The 18,256-nt window shown below is 35.6% G+C and overlaps 1 protein-coding gene across 2 annotated transcripts in view; it reads left to right on the forward strand.

Moving 5' to 3' along the window:
- Nucleotides 1–18,256, forward strand: part of SS18 (SS18 subunit of BAF chromatin remodeling complex) — a 75,689-nt gene that overhangs the window by 34,934 nt on the left and 22,499 nt on the right. For both annotated transcript variants that reach the window (XM_023207758.1, XM_023207759.1), the window contains exons 5-7: nt 3,136–3,357; nt 16,902–17,069; nt 17,722–17,826. In XM_023207758.1, the coding sequence (XP_023063526.1) occupies nt 3,136–3,357; nt 16,902–17,069; nt 17,722–17,826 (495 nt within the window). The remainder of the gene's footprint in view (nt 1–3,135; nt 3,358–16,901; nt 17,070–17,721; nt 17,827–18,256) is intronic.

The raw sequence follows: 18,256 nt of genomic DNA on the forward strand, positions 1-18,256 counted from the left end.
ATCGAGACCATCCTGCTAACATGATGAAACCCCATCTCTACTGAAAATACAAAAAATTAGCTGGGCTTGATGTTGGGCGTCTGTAATTCCAGCTACTCAGGAGGCTGAGGCAGGAGAATCACTTGAACCCAGGAGGCAGAGGTTGCAGTGAGCTGAAATCATGCCACTGCACCCTAGCCTGGCGACAGAGTGAGACTCCATCAAAAAAAAAAAAAAACAATTTCTGCTAACAATAATTTCTGCTAACGATAGTTACGGAGTTACAGTTAAGCACAGGAGAAATTGGAAGGCCAGTAACTTACGTTTTCTTTATTTGTTCCTTATAGCATTTAGCCAACTTTTTATGCACACACATTTGCATCTTGGCTTGTTTCCTATTTCAGTTTTGTTTTTAATTTATATTTCATTATGTAGACTCAGTTTTAGAGCTACTTACGTGCTCATTGATCTTGGTCAGATAGCTACTCGGTCTCAGGTTCCCTTTTTAAAAAAATTAATTTTTTTTTTTCTTTTTGAGACAGAGTTTTGGTCTTCTCACCTAGGTTGGGGTTCAGTGGTGCAATCTTGGCTCACTGCAACCTCTGCCTCCTGGGTTCAAGCAATTCTCCTGCCTCAGCCTCCCGAGTACCTGGGATTACAGGTGCACAACACCACACCTGACTAACTTTTGTATTTTTAATAGAGATAGAGTTTCACCATGTTGGCCAGGCTGGTCTCAAATTCCTGACCTCAGGTGATCCACCCACTTCGGCCTCCCAAAGTGCTGGGATTGCAGGCATGAGCCACTGAGCCCAGCCTAAAAAAATTAATAGATTTTTTAAAAACTGGGTAACATATGCCTATGGGACCAGAATCAAAGGGTACCAAAGGATGCCTAGTCGCCACCTCTCCAGATAGTTCTAGAGAGGCATTGGTTTCTAATTGTCCTTCAAGAGATCTTCTCTCACCGGGCATGGTGGGGTGGCTCACGCCTGTAATCCCAGCGCTTTGGGAGGCTGAGGCGGGTGGATCACTTGAGGTCAGGAGTTCAAGACCAGCCTGATCAACGTGGTTAAACCCCGTCTCTACTAAAAATACAAAATTAACTGGTGTGGTGGCGCACACTTGTAATCCCAGCTACTTGGGAGACTGAGGCAGGAGAATCGCTTAAACCCGGGAGGTGGAGGTTGCAGTAAACCAAGATCGCGCCATTGCTATCCAGCCTGGGCAACAAGAGCGAGACTCTGTCTCAAAAAAGAAAAAAAAAAAGGAGATATTTTCTCTATATAATAATAATGCATGTATATTTCCTTTTTTCTTATTTTTTTTTTTAAAAAGTACAAATGATAGCACTCATTAAATAGTATTATGTATCTTTTCTTTCTCAAAGATATATCTTGGAGACCGTTATTTTATTACATATGTAAATAGATGCCTTATTCTTTTGGTCTCTGTATCATGTTCTGTTTTACAAGTTTAATTTATTCGAACATTTGGGATGGAAATATAGGCTTTTAGTCTTTTATTATTATGAATTATACTGCCATGAATTTGCCTGTAAAAATGTATATGCACATATATATGTATTGTGTGTGTGTCAGTACACATGCTCACAAAAATTTGTGTATCTATAGCATAAATTTGTGGAACTGAAATTGCTGGGTTAAAGGTATATGTATTTTAAAATTTGACAGTTAGTGCCAAATTGCTTTGTGTAAAAATAGTAATATCCATCAGTTCTGCATTTATGAATTTCACATTCATGGATTTAACCAACAGTGGATTGAAAATGCTTGGAAAAACAAATTGCAACTGTACTAAACATGTACATACTTTTTTTCTTGTCACTGTTCCCTAAACAATACAGTATAGCAACTATGTACGTAGCGTTTACATTGTGTTATGTAGTAGATGTAATGTAGAGATGATTTAAAGTATATGAGAGGATGTCCATAGGCTATGTGGAATTACTGCGTCATGTTATGTCAGGGACATGAGCATTTATGAATTTTGAAATCTGTGGGTGGTTCTGGAACCAATCTCCCACAGATATTGAGAGACAACTACTTTATTTGAATTATTTGTCATCACAAATTTCCTCAAGCTTGATCCCACCCTTGATTCCACAAGCTTGATTCCCCATGAAATATAAGTAAGATTTATATTCCTTCAACAATGGATGAAAGTGCTTCTTTATTCATAATATAGGTAGATCAAACTTGTGATTTTTGAGAATCTGAAAGGTGAGAGTTTGGTCTCATAGTTTTAATTTGCCTTCTTATTTTAAGTGAAGCAATCAATCCTTTAATGTTGGTGAACCTTTTTGTAGTTTTTGTGTGAACGAGTCGTTCCCTCATTATGTCATTTGCCCATACTTTTATTGGTGGTGATCTTTTACTTACTTCATATGTTAAATAATTAATTTGGTCTGTGATATATCTATAAATAATATTTTCTTATTGGCCTTTTTATTATTTTTGAGTTTTTTGTGACGTGTGAATTTTTAAATTTTATATAGTCTAATTTATCAATGTTTTATGGCTCTGAGTTTTCTGCCATACTTAAGAGGGTACTTCCATTATTATTTTTAAAATTCTCCTTTTTGAAATTCTTTCATGGTTTCTTCTTTTTAAATGTTTAAGTTTTCTGTTCATCTAGAATTAGTTCGTGGAAGAGAGGAGATAGTGATCCAACTCGTTTTTTCCAGATGGCTCCCCAGTTGTCACAATACCATTTACTGAATTAGTTTTCTGTTGCTCACCAATACTTAATATTATTGTGATTATTTACTCAGCTGTGTATTTGGGTCTATTGTTAGATTCTGTTCTAGTCAATCGATCTGTTAGTCTATTCATTTATGTTCACAGTTAATTACTCCAACCTTATGATATGTTTTGCTCTTTTATAAAGAAGCTAGTCCTCCCTTCTTTTTCAGAGTGCTCCTGACTTTTCAAAAGCATCAATTTCTTAATCTGCAAAATGGAAATAACTACCTCACAGTATTTGCTGTCTTTCCTATAAACCATTTACTTTGCTATCGATTAATTATTGTTTGGTATTACTATAATAATGCAAAAAATATATTCTTTCCAGGTACTTTTGTATGGACCATCTGTTTAACTTTTATATTTTGCTTCTGATCATTTTTCTTCAAAGGGCCTAACCATATGCCTATGCAGGGACCTGGACCCAATCAACTCAATATGACAAACAGTTCCATGAATATGCCTTCAAGTAGCCATGGATCCATGGGAGGTTACAACCATTCTGTGCCATCATCACAGAGCATGCCAGTACAGAATCAGATGACAATGAGTCAAGGGCAGCCAATGGGAAACTATGGTCCCAGACCAAATATGAATATACAGCCAAACCAAGGTAACTAAGCTTTACGTCCTTCTTGACTAGTGTGCTCTATTAGCCTTTGAAAGTAAAATGATTGTTGTCAGGTTCTTAGCTGGTTCATAAAAATTTAAGTTTAGAGTGAGTGACAGTCATGCCTATAAAAAGGAAGTGTTGCGTTTGAAGCTAGTTTAAATCTCTTTGCTCAATTTGACTGTTTAAGCTTATTTATTTTTGTGTCTTTTGGACAGTTTGTTTGAGGTTCTTTATTGTTGAGAATTGTTTTTTTGAAGCCAATCAATGACGAACCAAGCATTTGGTTTAGAGCTAGAAAGTTGAGAAAATAAACACCTGCTCTATAGTTCGTTTTACTTATTAAGGATGTATTAATTTATATGAATTTCCCTTGATTTACATGGATATTTTCTGATGGTGTGTTTCAGCATTAAAAGGTAATTCTAAAATAATTTGCCATTAGAATGTTCAGTGGAAGTGCTGCTATACTCATCTTAGAGTGGTGTAAGTCCATTAAAGTTTTTTACCAATCTCAGAATGAAATTGTACCATGTTTCTCTTTTAAGTATTCTGTGAATAATAACTAAAAGCCAGTAAGTGGCGCTCTGCTCTGCTAATTGTTTGTTAAAATATTTGGCATATTTCCAGCTTAACGCGATTTCAGTTACAAAATGTAGTGAAGTTAAGACTGTAAGATAGGATTTAATGTATTTGGAATAAAATTTTCTAGATTTTGATTATAAAATAAACAGCACTAAAATGTACCCAGATAAAAGAAGTTAATGTTAATCTGTTGATAATTCCTTATGATGAAATATAATTTTAAAATAATACAGATTTAAAAAAATAATTTTCATGAGATATACTGAAAACAAAAGGAGATAATGGAAAAAACTGCCAATCATTTTAGCTTCACAAAACCGGGACTTGGCTACGTTTTTTTCCCCCGAATTTACTTAATGCCTATGCTGGAATTATTTTTTTTTTGTTTTTATTAGGTCAATTAAAAGTCCAAACAACAGCAAGATCCAGTCAGTGCTAGATCAGAAGGGAGTTCATGTGTTTCTCTATACAGTTTGGTTACCAGGAGAGAGAACAGGAAAATTGATGTTTCTGACAGCAACTCCATTAATGATGGTGCACTTCTTAGAAACCTATAGTTAAGAAAGGTATGGTGTGCACAATAAATGGATGTTGCTGCAGCATGGTTTGATATGACATAATAAGATTTGAAGAAGAAAAAATAATGCATACAGCAATGTGCATATTGACTTTTTGGAGAAAAGTATGGAGGTGTTTATAGAAATTTTTTGTTCTTAGGGACCAACTTTTATTTTTTAAAATGTCGTATTTTGTAAGTATGTGTAGGTCTTCCTTTTACTATAGTACAATAGTTATATTGTATTGTATACACTTATACAATACAAAGTATTGTATATCACTTTTTGCCTTGTTCTCATAGTTTATACATTTCTTTTTTATTTTTATTTTTTGTATTTTGTTAAAATAGTAGAAACAATGTCTTGGTTGCTGCCCAGGGTGGTCTTGAATGTCTGGGCTTAAGTGACCGCCTGCCTTGGCCTCCCAAAGTCCTGGGATTACAGGCATGAGCCACTGCACCTGGTCAGTTTATGAATTTCTTAATAGAAAATAGACTGTACAGAAATGACCAGGTAGAGATCTGAAGAGATTAAAGACAATTTTCAAAAAGAAAATACAGTGAAAATCATTGAGGAAATTTTTATTGTTTTAAAAATCTCTTTAGGACAAGTAAAAAACTTCATTTAAATTTTGATATTTCAGAATCAAAAGAACACAAAATTACAGTTACCAGAAAAGAAAGTTATACAGTGTTCTGGCAACATCTACTTTTTTAATCATATGAGTTTCTTATACAAGCATTTTAATTATATGTTACCTTTTAATAAATTTATGGTGAGTTTTATTAATGATTTTTTTTACTAGATGCTAGAGGTTGATCGAAGAGTTTTATTAATGAAGTTTTAATATTCATTTCATTATAAAACATTTTCTTAGTTTTTATAAAAATAAGCTGTATATTTTACGTTAAAAGTTTTTCTATTTATTATTTATTTTTATTTGTTTTAATTCAGCAACTAAGCTAGTATTATTGTAAAATGTTTTTCTCTGTCCTGTCTTAGAGGGTCCATTGCTTCCAGGTGAACAATTGAGCACAATTTTTTTTTTTTTGAGATGAGGTCTCACTTTTTGTCACCCAGGCTGAAGTGCAGAGGTGTGATCTTGGCTCACTGCAGCTTCCGCCTCCTGGGTTCAAGCAGTTCTCCTGCCTCAGCCTCCCTAGGGGCTGGGATGACAGGCGCCTGCCACCACGCCCAGCTAATTTTTGTATTTTAGTAGAGACATGTTGGCCAGGTTGATATCGATCTCCTGACCTTAAGCCATCCATCCACCTCAGCCTTCCAAAGTGTTGGGATTACAGGCGTAAGCCCCCGTGCTGGGCCCAATTTTTATGTTAATTTGTTTCTTTTTTTTTTTTTTTTTGAGACGGAGTCTTGCTCTGTCGCCCGGGCTGGAGTGCAGTGGCCAGATCTCAGCTCACTGCAAGCTCCGCCTCCCGGATTTTCGCCATTCTCCTGCCTCAGCCTCCGGAGTAGCTGGGACTACAGGCGCCCGCCACCTCGCCCGGCTAGTTTTTTTTTTTTGTATTTTTTAGTAGAGACGGGGTTTCACAGTGTTAGCCAGGATGGTCTCGATCTCCTGACCTCGTGATCCGCCCGTCTCGGCCTCCCAAAGTGCTGGGATTACAGGCTTGAGCCACCGCGCCCGGCCGTTAATTTGTTTCTTAAACTGCTGGCAAAATGTTGCTTAAATATAATAGTCAATCCAACATATACTTTCTCATGTTATTTTCACTGTTATCCAGATAAAATTTATTGATTTATCACTTTGAACCTTAAGAGAAAGACCTGGCTGGGCGTTGACGCTCTTGCTTGTAACCTCAACACTTTGGGAGGCTGAAATGGGAGGATCACTTGACCCTAGGAGTTGAAAACCAGCCTGGGCAAGATGGCTAGACTCGCATTTTCTACAAAAAGAAATATAAAAATTAGCTGAGCATGGTAGCTTGTGCCTGCAGTCCCAGCTACTCAGGAGGTGGGAGGTTCACTTGAGCACAGGACTTCGATGCTGTAGTGAGTTTGGTGGTGTCACTGCATTCCAGCTTGGGTGACAGAGTAAGATCCTGTCTCTAAAAGAAACAAAAAGAGTAACTCCAGTGTTCAGAGTAAACCACCATCTTCCTGCATAAACTTATTTGCATATAGAGCATAAGCTTCACTAGAATTCAACAAGCTCTAAAAAAGCAGGAAGTGTGTCTGTTCTCTGCTGTATCCCAAGTGCCTAGAAAAATGCCTGAGGATGGACACACAAAATCTTATTTATGTCTTTCATTTCTTCAGTAAAAATCAAGTGTTATATGATCACTTGTCTGAAAAATGTTTATTTAATAAAGCAACAAGTACATTCAGTGTATGAAAAGGCAAATTGTATAGAAAGGATTTCTGAAGATGTTATATTGGACAGATACCTGTGTATTTTTCATTATCAGGCATTAGTAATTATAGCTTTCCACATTTAACAGAATTTTACTAATTATATATTCAAATGTAAAGAATTTTACAAATTGCAGTGTTTGTGTTAAAGAATATGTTTTGTAAGTTCCGTGTGTGTAATTCTTTAGATTTGGATTTGTCTTGGCCCTGTAGCTTACTGTATGTGGGACCTTTGACTAAATTACTTAATTTCTCTAAGTAAGATTAAATGAAGTGATGCATGTAAAAATCCTGACTTGGTAATCATTTGCATAATTTTTACAAAATCAGTTTGTCGATAATCAGGCTTTTTTAAAAAGGTGAACACAAAAACATTTGAGATTGGTTTATCAGCTACTGTCTTATTGTAGCCACAGCATCTAATTTATTTCTGGTTGCCTTAGTAGTATTAAGAAAGTGTTGATTCACGTGGCTAAGTTGCAAATGACGGTATCTTTAAAACACTGCTTTCTGTCAGTGTACTCTTTGGTTAGCTGACCCAGAGGCTTGACGTGAAAGTAGGAGGACATTTTTATTTTTCTTTCATTACCTAAACTGTTCACATTAGTTATGTAAGAATGAAGGGCAAAGCGTACATATTATCACAGCTGAGATTGTTTCATCTTATTATTATCTTATTATCTCTTACTATTACACAGTGGATTGTTAAGAGACCAAAAGGAGGTGCTTGAGATAAGCCTAGCATTTACTTTTACATATGTATTTTTACATGGTATTTTATTTCCTTGTACTTCTGCTATTCGTATATATAGATCTTTCTCATTTTTTAAATGGCACCATTTTTTATATGGATGTATTATAATACAACAAAGCCATATTCACTTTTGATAGATGTTTCTAGTCTTTTACTATTACAAATACTTCTGGAGCAAATGTCTTTGTACCTATGTCTTCGATTACTTGTACAAAATTTTTGTAGGGTAAATTCTAGAAATAGAATTATTGAAATATATGAATGCTTAAAATACTTGAGAGACGTCGCCAAATTGTTTTCAATAAAGGTTGCATGAGGCCACATTCACATTCCTGCAGCATATAAAAGTGCTTATTTTACTCCGTACCCAGTGACACTCAGTCTTCCTATTCTTTGCTAAATATGTAGGGGAAAAATGTAAACTTAATTTCTTCAATTATTAGTGAGGTTGCATAACTTCATATGTGTATTTACTGTTTGCATGTTTTCTATGAATTGCCTATTCATGTTATGTGTTCTGTGGTTTGTTATTGAAGGAGTTTATAGATTAAGTCTGTTTACCTTACATGAATTTCACATGTAAAAACATTTTGTTAGTTTTAAGAGATAGGAATTTAACTTTTTGTTGTTGTTGCTTTTTGAGATGGCGTCTTGCACTGTTTCCCAGACTGGGGTGCAGTGGCATGATGTTGATTCACTGCAAGCTCCGCCTCCCAGGTTCATGCCATTCTCCTGCCTCAGCATCCCAGGTAGCTAGGACTACAGGTGCCCGCCACCACGCCCGGCTGATTTTTTTTGTATTTTTTGTAGAGACGGGGTTTCACCGTGTTAGCCAGGATGGTCTCAACCTCCTGACCTTGTGATCTGCCCGCCTCTGCCTCCCAAAGTGCTGGGATTATAGGCATGAGCCACCGCGTCTGGCTGGAATTTAACTTTTTAAAATAGTTTTAGTGATAGGATTCTGAAATGGTAATATTCATGGAAAAAATGTAATTCTTTCCCAATTATATCAGAACTTTGACCCAGCATTTGCTAAGTTATGGTATTAATAGATTTACTAATTACTAGTAAAATACTTTGGAAGGTTCAGCATGCTTATTAGACTATTAAAAGGCCTGAGAAGATTTTTAGTAAAGAAACTGATTTGATTTCAGTTAACATGAGTATATTACCATAGAGCTTTTCTTCTTTTCTTTTTTGGAATATTGCTTATCAAAACTAACAGCTAATATTCGGTGAGTACCTGTTAGTGCCATGCACTAACAGAAACAAAACTATCAAAATGCTTTGCATGTCTTCTTTAATTCTCACATCCTTGAGGTAGTAGGTAAGGTGCTATTACTGTCATTCTGTGCGTGAGGAAACAGACATCTTATGGAAAAACAGGCAGGCCTTGCTGTATGCAATTCTGATACGCATGAATATCAGTTACCACCGTTAAGTTAAATAACACCTTTTCCTCCAACACCACCATTTGAATTTCAGTTACCATGGTACATTAACTAAGAGTAATTGTATAAAGTACGAATTCTTAGCTGCTCTCTCTTCAGTCTGCAAATCACTACATAAATAACAGATGCCTGTCATGATAAGTGATGGATGTTACTTTTAGATTTTGTCGGTGATTGGTCACTGTGCATCTGTCAGTTTATGCACATACAGCAAAGCTTGTTGTGTTGCCTCCTTGGCTCCCAGCAGTAAACCTATATGAGATTTTACAAACCTGGATAATTGAAAGAGGGACTTGGCCAACATAGATAAAAGTGCAACAAAGAAATGAAAAATGATAATGCTGGAAATGAAATCCAAATTCAGTGTAAATGGAGTTACTGAAGAAATTGCTGACTGTGGGAATGTTGACGTAACTGCCATTTGAAAGAATCTGGGTATGCACTGCAGGTGCTTAATGAAGGAGAACTCATTGATACAAATGAGAGAAGTAGTTGTGATGTAGAGGATGAAGATGTCCCAGAGGAAGCAAGACTGGCAGAATATTTCACATTAAAGAAATTCTTGGAAATATTTCACAACTTTGAAAGTGTAAAGGATAAAATGTTGGATGCCAATCCAAACTTAGAAAGGAGTATAACAATTTGCTAAGCTGTGGAAGAGAGACTTACTCTAAATTGTTATGTATACCATTAGGAGAAGGGAACTACTTTTCAAATTATTCTTGATAGGATTTTTACAAAGAAGTGAAACACTTTAATTCTCAGTGTTTTTTTTTTTTTTTCCGAGATGGGGTCTTCCTCTGTCACCCAGGCTGGAGTGCAGTGGTGCAGTCTTGGCTCATTGCAACCTCCACTTCCCAGGTTCAAGTGTTTCAGTTCTCCTGCCTCAGCTTTCCGAGTAGTTGAGATTACAGGCACACGCTACCATGTCCAGCACATTTTTGTATTTTTAGTAGAGATGGAGTTTCACTGCGTTGGCCAGACTGGTCTTGAACTCCTGCTCAAGTGATCCACCCACCTTGGCCTCCCAAAGTACAAGATTACAGGCGTGAGCCACTGCACCTGGCCAATTCTCAATATTTCTAATGTTTAAAATTACAGTGAATTAAGTATTTTCTCATTTTCCCATGTTTTTTTAACTGACAGGAATAGAGTTTTCAATGTTTTGAATAAATTTTTAAAGGCCATGGAATAATTATGATTTTTTTCCTACTGATTATTAAGATCATTTTGCATGATTTCAGCTTGCATGGTCATTGATATGGTCTGATAACTACTCTGCAAAGTGAAGACTATAAAGTTTTATAGACACTTTGGGAAATGCTAGTAAGTTCCTAACAATATAAATGTTATAAGGTTAAAAGCTCTCCGTTTATCTTAAGGATTCAGATACAAATATGTCAGATAATGTTATGTGTTATGAAGAGAAATATGCAAAGTAAAGGGAAAAAGAAAAATAAGGATGTATGCCATTTTAGGGTGGTGAGCAGATACCTCGAAAAAGAGTGTGGCACAGGCAGATGGCAAGTATGCGCTGGAGCATACTTGGTGTGTTTGAGGTATAGCAAGGAGACCTGTCGAACTGGAGCTGAGTGAGTGAAGGTGGGAAGTCATAAGAAATAAGGTCCAAGAGATAGTTGAAGGCTAGGCCTTGAAAGTCTTTTAGTCTATAAGGATTTTAGAGTTTATTCTGTGGAAGGAGATACACTGCTGGAAAGTTTTGAGCACTGGAATAACATGATCTGAATATATGGTTTTGAAAAAATGCCTTTGGCAGCTGTATAGAAAATGGGCTGTAATTGGGCAAGGGTGAAATAGGGAGACCTGTTAAAAGGCTCTTGTGTTTAAGTAAGAGATGATGGTGGCTTTAAATAGTATGATAGCTATGGAGGTAATCAGAAGTAGTCAGTTTTGGGATATTTACCATGTATTTTGAAGGTAGGATGGATTTGCTGATAGATCAAATGTGGAGAACAAATGCAAAGTTTGTGTTATCCTCTCCTTGGACAGTCAGTATATGTTGTGCTCCTCTCACAGATGTGTGATAATACACACAGGGTATATTGCTGACCAGGGGAGTTTCCCTTAGCCTCAGTGTTCAGAGTTTTTATTGGGGCTGTATTATGTAGATTTGATTAATCACTTGTCCATGTGGTTGATCTCAGTCTCCAGTCTCGATCCTTTACCCCCTGCATGACCCAAAACCCCCATCCAGGATGAAAGGAGCTATAGGAAATCCCAATTAAGTAAATTTACTAAATTTTTCTGATTTTTTTCCTGATTTTAGTAAAAAGTAAATTTTTCTGATTATTCAAATAACTAATGTTAAATTTGAAAAATCTTCACCAGGTGTGGTGGCTCATGCTTCTAATCCCAGCATTTTGGGACGCTGAGGTGGGCGGATCACCTGAGGTCAGGAGTTTGAGACCAACCTGGCCAACATAATGAAACCCCGTCTCTACTAAAAATACATAAATTAGCTGGATGTGGTGGTGTGTGCCTGTAGTCTCAGCTTCTCGGGAGGCTGAGGCAGGAAAATTGCTTAACCTGGGAGGTGGAGGTTGCAGTGAGCTGAGATTGTACCACTGCACTCCAGACAGAGCGAAACTCCGTCTCAAAAAAAAAGAAAATCTAAAAAATATGAAAAGCATACAACATAAAATAAAAAACACCTCTTCACTGTATTTTAAATTATTAAGCAAATTCACGTAAGTATAGTAGCCTATATACTTAAAATCCTTTAAGCAGTACTACTTATAATTACATAATTTTTAAAAAAATGTGTTTAATTATTTTTCTTTGGACTCTGAGTTCTATGAATTGAAGAACTGTATCTTGTTGTCTTCACTGCTTTATCCTATTTGTTGACTGATTAGCTGGACAGGTATCTTCTTGCTATAACAGTGTCCCCTGAGGGACAAAATTGCCCACAGTTGAGAATAACCAGCTTGAAGAAATGGTTAGCGTGAATAACTGTGTGTAAACATGGTCTCTGTCACTAAAGAAACAAATGGCAATAACAAAATTGATACTATTTAATACCTTTTAAAACTTTTATGAGATTTTTTTCTAAAGTTTTAATGTTATGAAAGATTTTGTATCTCTTAATGAGCTGTTCTCTTTACTAGCTAGAATCATGGTTCCATTTTTTCATTGGGTGCTGGGAAACTCAGCTAAATTTGTGCTTGGCTGCAGTGACCTTACTGAGCTGGGATAGTCATCCTACATTTTCTTTCTTGCTCTTGTTCTTTTATCCTTAATATTATGTCTAAACATCCTATTAACGACTAAAAATTCTTGATGTGGACAGGTGTATAATTTAGGTAAGTAAAGAATCCTATTCTTTTTAAGCAGCTATTTAAGCAGATAGTAAGTTAGCTAATTGAGTTTGTTGGAATACAGGGATTCTTGCAAATAAATTATTAGAAATAACTCCAAATAAGAGCTGTAATTGGATTAGTTTGAGATTAAATGGCTAAGGAACAAGTAGTAAAATGTGAGCAGTAAATGATGAAATGTGAATGTGAAAATAGACCTGAGGAGGGTATTATCTATGGAGTTTCATGGTCTTAAGCTTACAAAAGGTAGGCGCGGTGAAGAAATTTCTTGTATTTTAAGATTTTTATATTACAGTGATAGAGATGTATTATACAGAACTGTTTTCATGGGAGATAGTGGCATGGGAAAAGTATGATTTCAATTTAGAGAGGAAGTACACATGGTGATTAAGAGCACGTGCTTTGGACCCTTTAGTAGCTATGCAACTAATTTAGAGCCTTTCTTAGCAGTACAGCTTTGGGTAAGATCCTTAGTGTTTGTGAGCCTTAAATGTTGTTGTCTGTGAAGAAGTTGATAATAATAATACCCGTTTCATAGGGCTTTGGGGAAGATAAATAATACAGATAAAGCTATTAGCTTAGTGCTTGGCTCATAGTAAGTGTTCATTAAATGTTAGCTGTCATTTTAAACAATATTATTTAAAATAATTCATAGATTAATGATACAATTTTTATAAAATTTTAGTGTATTGTTTTGCATCTGAAGATGTGAAATATATGTGTATATGTATCAACGTTCTATATATGTAGAATATTTGTAAAATTACATCATTCAGTATTCTTGACAGATTAAAACAATGTTTTCTTTATAGTTAAGTATTTAAAAGTTATTTTTTTCAGTCTAGCTAATTGTGTGTCACTATAGACAGTGACAGTGCTCATCACATCTCTATATCACCATTTCTTCTAGCCTAGGGTGTTATACCTAATAGGTACTCAATAAATTTGATCCTTGACTTACTCTTCAAAAAAAGTTCTTTTTTTTTCTTTTTGACCACTGACTTAAGATAAAATTAAGTATTAACCATCTCATTGGAGCGAAGAATTCCGATAATATAAAATATGGTAATTTGGGAGGATTTTACATGTGTTTAAAATAAAGAGTGTTGTTTTTATAGAATGTCTATTAGAATATAAAACTCAAAATGGGAAGAAATAATGTGCTAATGGTAAGTATTTGTTATATGCCCTTGCAAAACACTTACAAAAATATATTCTAGGTAATTAAGATATTAGTAGGGTCTTTGCATATGTATTATCACGCTTTGTAGTGTGTCTTAACATCAAAATGGTTTATGTAAAAGATGAAGAATAACCTTTAAGTCTGTAGTAATGCATGATGCCATTGTTTGCAGAAAATAGTTATAAAAGACGCATTTTATAATGCTATTTCACTCCGCAGTACAAATTTTTAGAACACATTTTGGGATAACCTTTTGAGTTTGCTTCTTTTAGTTTCATTAGTATCTCAAGAGATAATATACATTGCCAGTGTAGCATAATTTAATTATTCTAAGAAGGAAAATAATATACTTCCTAAACAATCAGAATTGATATCATAAAGTCATAATTTTTTTTTTTGTTTAATGGATAAACAAGGCTTCAAGGAAAATTATGAAATGTACTGTGTTTTGTTAGTGGTAGATGACTCCATTCTCTCTGTGGTTTTAGGTTTGATCCTGAAATGTTCAGGATCAGAGGATGTTGGGATCCTCTGAGGGAGAGAAGTGACAGTACAAGAAGAGTAGTAATTGAGCTCTTTGGGATTGGAATTGCTCACAGTCCCAAAAGATAAAGCACAAGTGGCATGGTCTTTTCTATCTAGGGCTTAAGCTACAATTACTTTGCTTTCCTTTAGAGCAAGGTTTAGTGTTTTGTTATATATCTTTTTAGATTTTTTTTTCTTTTGGCTACTGTGGTTTTGCTTACTTTTTAATTTTGGTTCTAATATTACAGGTTTTAGTTATATAGTTACCTTCTGTTAAGACAGGAGGTCTTTAGAAAGTGTTGGAGTAGAAGTGGCAAAACCTTCATTTACTGAAAATGAATTACATAAATGTCCGATCAGGTTACCTATTAAATATGAGTGTTAGTGTTTAACAGTTTAGTGTATACAACATATATTTGAAAGTTATAACTGCTATTAAACTAGTTAGTGTTTTGGAACTTTTTTGTTGCAGATTATTTGCTTTGGAACTACTGAATTTGTTTTGTGTTATGTTTTGTTTTGTTTTTGAGGCAGAGTTTCACTCTTGTTGCCCAGGCTGGAGTGCAATGACATGATCTCAGCTCACTGCAACCTCTGCCTCTTGGGTTCAAGCGATTCTCCTGCCTCAGCCTCCCGAGTAGCTGGAATTACAGGTGTGCACCACCATGCCCAGCTAATTTTTGTACTTTCAGTAGAGTCAGGATTTCACCATATTGGCCAGGCTGGTCTCGAACTCCTGACCTCAGGTGATCCACCCATCTTAGCCTGCCAAGGTGCTGGGATTACAGATGTGAGCCACCGCGCCTGGCTTACAAATTTGTTATAGCTTATTTTTTAACAGAGGCAGTGAAAAATAGAATAAACATGTGCTTTGAAATCAAATTTGAGGTTTGTCTTATTCTCAGTTTATATCTGTTAGCTGTGTAATCTTGATTTTTAGATTCCTTGGCTAAAAAAATACAGAATTAGGGCCTTACCCATGGTAGTTGTTAGGAGTTTATAGGAAATGACTGTGAAAGCATGTAACTGGCAGTGTTTTAGGGTACGTTCAGTATTAAGTTCTCTTTGCCTCTACTCTCACCCAGCCACTTTGTCTCTACTAAGAGTGTATTTGCTTGTTGAAAGAAGGGTCCCAGAGTTTTTGAGAGGCTTAGATTCACATTTATGATAATAAAATTGAAAAGAAGGAAAAAAGAAACAGAAGCACAAAAGGCAAATAGAAGAAAAACAGCTCTGAAATAGTTCTTCTGATTGGAAATGTGAAGTCTTTCTGTTTACATCATTGCTGCTGTTGTAAGTCAGTAATGTATTTCAGGAGGTGGGCTTGTTTTATTTTTAATTGTTTAAGTAATTAAATAGTGAACTTTGGCTCATTTGGGCAGTTTCATCTGCGAAACCTTTCCAGGCTCTCTAGTATTTTGCCTTTTGTACTTAAATTTTCTCCAAGTCACTCAAAGGGGAGAAGGAGTATGTAGCTATATAAGCAGCAAGTTGGGAAAGGACTCATCCATACTTCTGAGATAGTAATGGTTATAATGGCAAAATGATTAGTTCACCATACCATAACTTGGCCCAGTAAACCCCTCAGGAGCTGCTTAACATTGTTAGATGGCAATGTGGGAATTTATGGCCATTGTTGATTGTTTCCTGTGATACGTTTTTACTGTTGCCAGTGTGATACTATAGCAGTAGTAGTTTGGCTACCCTAGTATTGCTCACTTTGGAAACTCTAGTTCAGATTTCTTAGCCTACAGCTTGTTGCATGTCTCTGCTGTGTGTTTTTAGAGGTGTGAGAGTCTTTATGTAATGTATGTGTGTTTTAACATATTAAGCACTATAGCCTTTTGATTTCAAGGAGGTCTTTTTAGGTTGTAAATCTTGTAGTTGGGAAAGGGAAAGAAGACTTTTTAAGATTTTGTCCTAAATTAAAACTTATGAAATTCTAGTAAGTGTTTGTATAGTTTCCCTGTCTACCATTACATAATGAGTGAGTATTGAAAAAGAGAACAAAGTAAAAATCTAGAGATTTGGTTTCTTTCCCTTGGTTTGACCGCTGATTTGCTGTGTGATTTTGTAAAGTTTACTTTTGGTGTATTTCCCAGTGTAGCATGAGGATGATATCTTCTCAAGAAAGATGGTATAGATAAATATTAGATAGTGTGTAATGGAAAATACATTCAAGATGTTCATATATTATATCATTTTGTTTTAAAAAATGACTTAAGAATCATCTTCTAGTGGATTTTTGTTTATTTGTTTGTTTGTTTGTTTGTTTTGAGATGGAGTCTCCCTCTGTTGCCCAGGCTAGAGTGCAGTGGCGCGATCTTGGCTCACTGCAGGCTCCGCCTCCCGGGTTCATGCCATTCTCCTGCCTCAGCCTCCCAAGTAGCTGGGAGTACAGGCACCTGGCACCGCGCCCGGCTAATTTTTTGTATTTTTAGTAGAGACTGAGTTTCATCATGTTAGCCAGGATGGTCTCGATCTCCTGACCTCTTGATCCACCCTCCTCGGCCTCCCAAAGTGCTGGGATTACAGGCATGAGCCCCTGTGCCTGGCCGGATTTCAAGTTAACCACCATGGACTGGTTATTTTCTTTTGTTTGCAGATTATTTTAGGCATGTGAGTTTTAGTTCAGAGACTTATTTTTATTATTTGAGATCAGTTTTTACTGCATTTCGTTATATATTTTGGGGACTTTATGATAAAAGATTATCTTATTTCTCTTGAGATGTTAAAGTTATATACAAAAAATTATGTATAAAATGTTTTGTCTTGTTTCAGGTCCAATGATGCATCAGCAACCTCCTTCTCAGCAATACAATATGCCACAGGGAGGCGGACAGCATTACCAAGGACAGCAGCCACCTATGGGAATGATGGGTCAAGTTAACCAAGGCAATCATATGATGGGTCAGAGACAGATTCCTCCCTATAGACCTCCTCAACAGGGTAAGATTCCATTTGGAAAATTTGCTACCTCATGTAATTGAAAGGCTGTGCATTTTAATGACCTTTTAATCTAGACAAAGTCAGGACTTTTTGTTTCTTTTTTTTTTTTTTTTAAACAAATGATAGGGTTCTACTAGGTACAAAGCTGTCACAAAGTAGATAAGAACTTCTTGATACACAGCTTTCTTTTATCTGTTATTTTCTGGAAAAAATTATATCATAAAATTATATATCGAAAGCTCATTAATTTACAACAGAAAATACTGTTTTGTTTTTGAAAAATTATTAAATAAAGGATCAGGAATAAACCCAATTTTACTTCACAGCACTGTAGTGTCAAAATAAAAAGGAAATAAATTTGCTACCAGTTTGAACCTATTTTTAAGAAGTTAGCATTTGTTTTTCTGAGTTGGTATTTTTTGAGATTGCATGTATGGTCTTAACATTGATTTTAGTAAATGTGGTATGTGGAGCTACTGTGTGTGTATCTGTATGTGTATGTATATGAATAGCTAAAGGTATCTGAAATGCCAAATCAGGAGACAGGAATCTATAGTTGAGAAATAATCTTTCATAATATCAAATTAGAAAGAAAGCCTTTGATGACATAGAGAATACATTATTTATTTCTTGACTGGTTGTCATTTTTCAGGCCCACCACAGCAGTACTCAGGCCAGGAAGACTATTACGGGGACCAATACAGTCATGGTGGACAAGGTCCTCCAGAAGGCATGAACCAGCAATATTACCCTGATGGTAATCTCTCCTGATGTTAACTTTCCCACTTTCTATCTCTGCCTAGTATTAATGTAGAGAGTTATATAAAAACATTTTAATGAGGATGAAGAAGCTAACAATTTGTTTCTTCTAAATTTAGAAACACCTCAGTACTCTAAAGTACCAATGATAGCATTAGTTTATAATCTAATTCAAAGTGTGTTTTGTGTAGATGTTCCATTAGTACCATCAGGAATCACAGTCTGTCATTGGAATCCTTATATAAAAGAGGATCCTTTTGTAGTATATTTAGGGTTGTTTGATTTCAGCCAAAGCTTATGTTTATTGATTTACTCTTTTTTTAATAAGAGCTTCTTTAAGATATAATTCACATACCATAAAGTTCACCCTTAGTTGACTTGTATTCATTACATACATAGAGAATATAGTTCTTGAGTTATTTTTCCAA

Source organism: Piliocolobus tephrosceles, chromosome 18, assembly GCF_002776525.5.
Source record: "Piliocolobus tephrosceles isolate RC106 chromosome 18, ASM277652v3, whole genome shotgun sequence".
In the NCBI taxonomy this organism is placed as follows: Eukaryota; Metazoa; Chordata; class Mammalia; order Primates; family Cercopithecidae; genus Piliocolobus; species Piliocolobus tephrosceles.